Source organism: Oryza sativa, chromosome 7, assembly GCF_034140825.1.
Source record: "Oryza sativa Japonica Group chromosome 7, ASM3414082v1".
NCBI classification, from domain to species: domain Eukaryota; kingdom Viridiplantae; phylum Streptophyta; class Magnoliopsida; order Poales; family Poaceae; genus Oryza; species Oryza sativa.
The window spans coordinates 28,956,905-28,964,845 of NC_089041.1; the positions used below are offsets into that span (position 1 = coordinate 28,956,905).

At 42.5% G+C, this 7,941-nt stretch overlaps 1 protein-coding gene across 1 annotated transcript; it reads right to left on the reverse strand.

Annotated features, from left to right (window-relative positions):
* Positions 1–3,555: 3,555 nt before the first annotated feature.
* LOC4344287 (CBL-interacting protein kinase 2-like) lies at positions 3,556–6,278 on the reverse strand. Its single transcript, NM_001403269.1, has 2 exons — positions 6,071–6,278; positions 3,556–5,465 (listed from the first exon to the last, which is right to left on the reverse strand). The coding sequence occupies exon 2, from the start codon at positions 5,149–5,151 to the stop codon at positions 3,820–3,822; it is 1,332 nt and encodes a 443-aa protein (NP_001390198.1). The 5' UTR covers positions 5,152–5,465; positions 6,071–6,278; the 3' UTR covers positions 3,556–3,819.
* Between the last annotated feature and the right edge of the window lie 1,663 nt (positions 6,279–7,941).

Genomic DNA, 7,941 nt, shown 5'->3' on the forward strand with positions numbered 1-7,941 from the left:
CTCCGCCGCCTCGAACAGGTCGTGCCCGGCGCCCGCCGCGGTGGACGAAGTCGACAGCGGCGGCGTTGACGGCGTCACCATGGGCGTGGACGACGCCAGCTGCTGCTGCTGCATCGGCACGCCGTGCGAGTGGTGGAAGTGCTGGGACGGCAATGAGGAGGAGAAGTCTTCATCCGGCCGCCTTCGCCCGCCTCATCGCTCGCCGCAGCCGCCGGCATCAGCTCGGCGCAGCGCGCCGCCTCTGCAAGTCGCAACCGCGGCCTCCGCTCGGCGTGGCCCGCCACTCCGCTCGCCGCAGCCGCCGGCATCCGCTCGGCGTAGCGCCCCGCCTCCGCTTGTCGCAACCGCGGCCTCTGCCGGTCGCCCCGCCGCCGGCCCGCCACCGCCCGCCCCGCTGCTCACTGAAGCCCGTCCCGCACGCCCATCGCCGCAGCATCAGAGGCAAGTCCATGAGGAGGAGGAAGGTTTATGTATGAGTGGGGAAAATGGGGTGGAAGAGGAGGAAGAAGGTTATAGAGACTGACATATGGGTCCTATTTGTTATAAACTTGTAATGGAGAGGGTAGATAGAGAGGCTGTTGAAGCGAGCAACGACTTTGACTTGCTAAATCAAATGGGTAGCTGGCTATATGTATATTTGAAGAGTCTATTTTAGAGAGGCTGTTGGAAATGCTCTAAGGCGGACCCAGCCTCCGGGCCACGGCCATTTGGTGGACGGCTGCATGGGACTGGGAGTCGCGGCTATACTCTCCGCTAGGGATAAAAACAGTCACGGAAATTATCGACTAATAGTGCTACCCAAACAAATCATACGTATGACTCAAATCATGAGACAAGTCACCTTGTTCCGATTACATCTATGTGGACTCATGTCTTTCATAGCTTAGTTATAGTCGTACAGTAGGTCATTATGCTCGTATTAGTTATATAATTAATTTCTATTTTTTTTAGCGTGATGTTTCATCGAATAAGTTAAACTAGTAAATATTAGTCTATTAGTAGCCGATGGAGAATAGTTTTTTAAAAAAGATTCTACCGTTTTCATCCCACTTACCGCGTGCGTAACTCGTGTTCGACGTGCCGCATGCTAAACCATATGCCAAAATTTTCTTGCTCAAATTTGTTTCAAAGAATTTTCTAGCTCAAACTGATCGAAGCAATTTGTTGGCCGACTGCACGAGCGAACTCAAACTGCTCTGCTCTTGGGCCGACTCACTCCATCCAGCGTCCTCATCAATGTCTGCATCTGTCCGCCGACTAAGGTCTCTCTCTCTCTCGTCCGTTTCCTGACAGCAACATAACCGTACAATTATTGCGAGGAATCAGACGGCGGGGGACGCAACGACGCAAGGCAGTTTCGGGAAGAAAAAACCCCCGCAGCCCACCGAATGCAACGTAGGAGTTCGCTCCAGTACAAACCTGTATGGTTTCTGCATCTCTGGAGGCATTCCATTGGAAGGCCAGCCAAGCTTCAGTGTTTCCATGGACCACGGCTCATCGTTCCGGTGTGATGTGCCATCGACCCTTCTGTTGCTGACAGATAGTCTGACTTCAGTTGCCTGGTAAATTTAACAGTAATTGCAACTGCCTAAAAGAAGAGGTTAACAGTAATTACAGGTTCGCAGGGAACACCGGTGGTTACTGACAGTGAAATGTACGTTCCTCGGATGTATATTTAACTGACAATTCATCAACGGCGGCGAGCTTGATTATCGGGACTGACAATGTTGATCAATGATCACAGTATCAGAATCGAACATGCTGGAAACGTGATATTCGCATCCAAATCGCGATACTTCTCATCTATGAACGATTGATGAAATGAGAGCAGCATCGTAATCTCCACAGTGAGCATTCATTTGCTGTCCGAGGTGCTCGAGGACAAAGCATTGGCAAGTTGTGTTCATCATGCTTTAACAGTTAGCCATGCATTGTGGTTCAGCGGAGAGACTTCTCAAATTATTGTTGTGGGGTTAGGTTAGGAGCAGGAATCCTCTGCTCATAAGAAAAGATCAACAAAACAACCAAATCATATGGGGCCGGTGAGAAGTGATGTATGAAGAAAATCACAAACAAATGAAGAGAAGATATAACATACTTAAATTTTTCTCACCAACATGCAAGATTCCGGGGAGCCCTGGTATAGAATATACGAGCAAGCTTAATTTTATAATAACAGATGTTGCTATCAACTTCAACTACAATACTTTGCCCTTTATTCAAGCAGTAATACAAATATCACAGATCAAATAAAACTTTTACTGCTATGCGCTTCTTTTCATTTAGATCATAACTAGCCTAGACACCCGCACACCTGAGAAGAAAAACTAATATCACTACATGCCTATTTTTTATTTTCCTCCAAGGAAAATTGATTCCACCAATTACCTAAAACTAAATGTAAATCATAGGTCCTTGCTTGAGTGACTTTGGAGGAAAAAAACAAACCTAGTACGTTGCAGATCATAGCAACTCCAAACGAACAACTTGATTACTTGTTCCGATTCTCCTCCTCTTCTACTTACCTTTTCCCCCTCTCCTCCTCTTCTATTTACCTTTTTTCCCCATCCAGACGAACAACTTGACTACTTGTTCAGATTCTCCTCCTCTTCTATTTACCTTTTCCCTCTAAACTTGTCCGGGTTCATCACATCTACTGATTATATTTGAATAGTTCATCAAGGTAAACGAAGTTTAGAACTACAGAAATGCATGAATCTGGGCCTCATGTGTCCGGGTTCATCACATCTACTGATTATATTTGAATAGTTCATCAAGGTAAACGAAGTTTAGAACTACAGAAATGCATGAATCTGGGCCTCATGTGTCCGGGTTCATCACATCTACTGATTATATTTGAATAGTTCATCAAGGTAAACGAAGTTTTGAACTACAGAAATGCATGAATCTGGGCCTCATGTGTCTTGTTCTGTAGCAGCTGCATCCTCTAGTATGCGTCTAGTACTCTAGTTCAGCATCATGTTAAATTGTATATTTGTGTAGCTGTATGCATAGTTCTGCATCCTCTAGTATGCGTCTAGTACTCTAGTTCAGTATCCTGTTAATTGTATATTTGTGTAGCTGTTGTATGCATAGTTCAGCATCCTGGTAATTGTATATTTGTGTAGCTGTATGCATGTACCAATACATAAAAGTCTACCACTTAAGCCCGTTTGATATATGCAAAACCTGTGATTTTTTACTTCAACTTGAAAAAGTAGAGAGTGAAAGGAGAATTTTGCAGAGGACAAAACTCTCAATTACATCTGGGCCACAGCCTATGTTTGCTAGTGCACTCTCTCACTAAAGCGTGTTATGAAATAAAAAGCATTAGCTTTTAGAAAATGAGTGATGCTACCCACCTAGCAAGCTTTCTAATGATATCTTCTCGGCTACAGATCAAAGGTGCGATGTATTTAATCATAGTGCAGATCAAAGGAGGTTAGCTCGAGATATTACTTGGAATTCAATTTTCAGCACAAAGAAGTGGACTGAGACCTACAAAACTGAACCCTGTCTGCTTGCAACTTAGTCAGCTGAACAAATTTTGATCGATTTTTTTTTTATAATATGCATCTTTTTGCGTCATGATAAATGAAAAATGTCAGTATTACAGTTCTCCATGAGCAAAAACAGTAACATCCAGAAACAAACTCAACATTTTTTTCAAATAAATCCTCATTTGAAGATAGCATCGATATTAATATTAACAATACATGAGGAATGAAAATGAATAACAAGAGGAACAAAAGCTGCAGAAATACATAAACGATTGGAAGTCGACTCAAATTGCAAAAAACTTGCCCTTGTCAAAGTTTTTTAGCACGTTGGCTGCTGCTGCTGCTTCGGTTGCTCACCCTGCCAAGCCCAGACTATGTCCTTCAAAGCTGGTCTCATCTCTTGGTTCAAGACCTTACGGTATTCAAGTGTATCACCATTTGTCTTCTTTAGCTCCACAAGATGAAAGTTTGGGGTAACCTCGAATATCTCTGCATCAATGCCCATAACACCTTTCCTTCCAGGCTTGGAGCCTTCCATCTTCAACAGTCCACCATCTTTCTTTGTGAGCTTCAACCGCAAGCCCTTGGCAATATCCTCAATCTTAGATATGATTGTTGAAGCTGTACTGGTGGATGTGAATTTGGACTCTTTCTTATCAGACTCCTCAAACATACCAGAGAGGTCAAGTCCAGTTGACAAAGAAATTATATCAAAAGCATTCAAGTTGGACGGCTTCTTCTCCAATGTTGGAGCGCTATTGAAGGAGTCAAAATCTGTGCTCATATCAACAGGAATTGCATCCTTTGGTTGTAGATTATATCTGAGCAGCTTTGCATCGAGACCCTTCCTAAACCAAGGATTTTCCATGATTTTGTCCATTGAGATCCTTGTACTTGGGTTAGGATCAAGTATCCTGAGCAAGAGCCTTCGAACATCGGTATTAAACCAACTTGGACATTTGAATTCTGCTTTCCCAATCTTCTTATACATATCCATCAAGTTCTTATCATGGAAAGGTAGATAGCCGGCCAATAGCACAAAGAGTATCACTCCACAAGACCATATGTCAGCCTTAGCACCGTCATAGCCTCTTCTGTTGATCACTTCTGGAGCAACATAAGCAGGTGTGCCACAGGTTGTGTGGAGCAGCCCATCCTGTCTTTTGCAATCAGCAAGAGCACTTAGGCCAAAATCTGAAACCTTCAGATTGCTGTTCTCATCAAGAAGAAGATTTTCTGGCTTCAAATCACGGTGATAAACACCCCTGCTGTGGCAAAAGTCAACAGCGCAAATCAGTTGTTGGAAGTACTTCCTTGCTGCATCTTCCTTTAGTCTTCCTCTCTGAACTTTGTTGAACAACTCTCCACCTTTGACGTGCTCCAGCACAAAATATATCTTAGTCTTGGTAGCCATGACCTCATATAACTGCACAATGTTTGGATGCCTCACCAACTTCATCACAGAAATCTCACGTTTGATCTGATCCATGAGCCCGCCTTTCAAAACCTTCTCTTTATCAATCATCTTGATAGCAACACTCTCAGAAGTCTCGGTGTTACGGGCATGGTAAACCTTGGCAAAGGTTCCTTGCCCGAGTAATTTCCCCATCTCATACTTTTTCATCAACATATTTCCTCTCTGCTCCGCCATCACGCCAAAGAAAGCAGTAATCCCAAAGCTCAAAGTGTGGTAACCAGGAGCCTAGAAATGATAGGTGACTTCAACCGTCTCCACCAAGATGGTGATCTAAGAAGATGGTTGAGTTGCCACGTCGAACCCCATAGTGCGAGAGCACATGGAGCAAGCGCTGTATATACTCTTGTGTTCCAATGTCATGAAGAGTTGTGGAAGGAGAAATATGGCTTGCTACCCTGCCAATTCCCTCACAAGGTAGCTCTCTAGCATGCAAGCACATCTTTCTGCATTCCCTAAGGTGTTTCCTTCTTATTGGAAGTCTAGTAATTCTGCCAAAAGAAGAAGATGCAATAAGGTCAGTCATGGACAACTACTAGTTGGAATCAACTAACATAAAACTCAATTGAGAAGTTCTAGGTAAAAGGATTAATCTACTGCACAGCACATATGCATGAAAACAAGACATGCCAGTTAAGACTGTTTCTACGCTTTTCAACCAGAACTTGTTTTAAAAGAAAGTAACAGGAAACACAATACAGTTACACAGTTTTCTGTACTACATAAAGCTACCCTGAATTAAAAGGTTGGATCCGAAAGCTTCGCTCAACAACCAGGCTAGCAGATAACAAGAGGCTAATTATAATTCCCACGCTATGCATCTCCAGTAGAAAGGAGATTATTTTTTTCTTTTTTTACCCTTCCAAGTATGTATGACAGATTAAGTTTTCGCATGAATCGCATCAACCACAACACCTCGCGTTGCAGAACAAATACAGATCTAGAAACGAGCACTCAACCAGTGTACTGGAGACTCGACCTGAGAATCTGAAACCCACCCCTCGCTAACCCAAGATGATGTTTTTCACATACAGACGAATCAACAAACCATAGATCCATATAGATTATCAACAACCAGAGATAAGGAGAACCGTACCAGATCCCGACGTCTGACGACGCGAAGAACACCCAACGCCGCCGCCGCCGCCGGTAGACCGAAATTCTCACGACAGGAGACTCACCCTCGCCGCAGTCGCGAGAAGGAGTGAGAAGAAGGAAGAGCGGTGGTAGTGGAATTGGCTTCGCCTTGGTGCGTGCGGAGATCGAGATCGAGATCGAGATCTGTTCGAGCACGGCGCAGCAATTCGTTCAGGCGTCAAAGACGGCTCCTTTTTATAGCCAAGCCCAAGTGCCGTAGGATATTCGCTTCCGTTTCTTCTTTTTTTCTTTTTTTTTTCACTGCGAAGCGAAACCTCCTGGAGCGCCCGCCTGCCGTTGGTGCGGCGGGTAAAAAAGGCCGGTTTACTGTCCCTGATTAGTGGGGCCCACCAATAATTGGTGGGCTGCCTTGGCTGGCTTTGCCTACGTCGCGTAGGGGCAATTTGTTTGCTGTTTTCTTCTGTTTGTTCCAGCTTCCAGGGCCGTCCGTTTTGCTACTAGTGGAATGATGATGATAGGCGGCATAGGCCGACATGGAGATCTGTGTGCCACCAAACCAAAACTACCTTCTCCAATCTCCCTTGCTCTGATTTCTCTCCATGGTTCCAGGTATATTTGCCCAACAGATTTAACTGGAGCAAAATTATAAGTCCACTTAGTGATTCTGAGCTTACACACCATTACAGAGGATGATTATGTATGTTACTCTCTTTGTTTCGAGATACTTGTCACTATTGAATATCACTATTTCAATTTTTGGTCGCTTAATAATTTAAATGGTTTAGACTACGATGAACGAAAGATTACTACTTATATTTCAGGCGTAATACACCTTCATTTTGATAATATGGTAAGTATAGATTTTCTCTTAAAAACGGCGGACGATCAAAGTTGAAATGTAAATAGTGCCTGCTAATAAATATTTACGAACAGAGACGAAAATCAATTACAGTGTACATGTCAAACTGAAAACTTTGGAATTGTACACAGTATAGTAGTACTCTCTCCGTTTCGAAATGTTTGACACCGTTGATTTTTTAGCACATGTTTAACCGTTCGTCTTATTCAAAAACTTTTGTGAAATATGTAAAATTATATGTCTTCATAAAAATATATTTAACAATGAATCAAATGATAGAAAAAGAATTAATAATTACTTAAATTTTTTAAATAAGACGAATGATCAAATATATGCTAAAAAGTCAACTGCGATAAATATTTTAAAACAGAGGAAGTATTATATAAGAACAGTTATACAGATACAACATTGATATTATCGCTTAGCTTAGCTCCTTCTTGGCTCACGTCAGGATCAACCGCAAAATAAGCGTAAGGAGAGAAATGTGATTTGGTCTACCGGTTAGTCTTAGGCATGTGCTGGTTAGCTAGATCTTTGCCGATGCCAGTGAAGTGTGTGGAAACCAAGAGGAAGTAACCAAAACACGGCAGGTTTCGCCCGCTGTAAACACTCCACGTAGTCAAGTAGAAGCTAGCACGTCATGGTCGGCGACAATTAAACAGTAGAAAATGTAGTAAACGTTTTGGTTTAATTTTCTCTACTAATACTTTGTTTTCTTCTACTCCCTCCGTTTTAAAATATTTGACACCGTTGACTTTTTAAGTATGTATTTGACCATTCGTCTTATTCAAAAAATTTAAGTAATTATTTATTATTTTTATATATTTGATTTATTGTTAAATATATTTTAATGTACACATATAGTTTTACATATTTCACAAACTTTTTAATAAAACGAACGGTTAAACATGTGTTAAAAAGTTAACGGTGTCAAACATTTTAAAATGGAGGGAGTATATACGAGTCCAGAAAGTAAAATCTGCTACTACTAGCTAGTTGATCAGTTTGTC

Excerpts from the sequence above, each read along its gene's own strand:
- LOC4344287 (NM_001403269.1), bottom strand. The coding sequence starts at position 5,151 with ATGGCGGAGCAGAGAGGAAATATGTTGATGAAAAAGTATGAGATGGGG.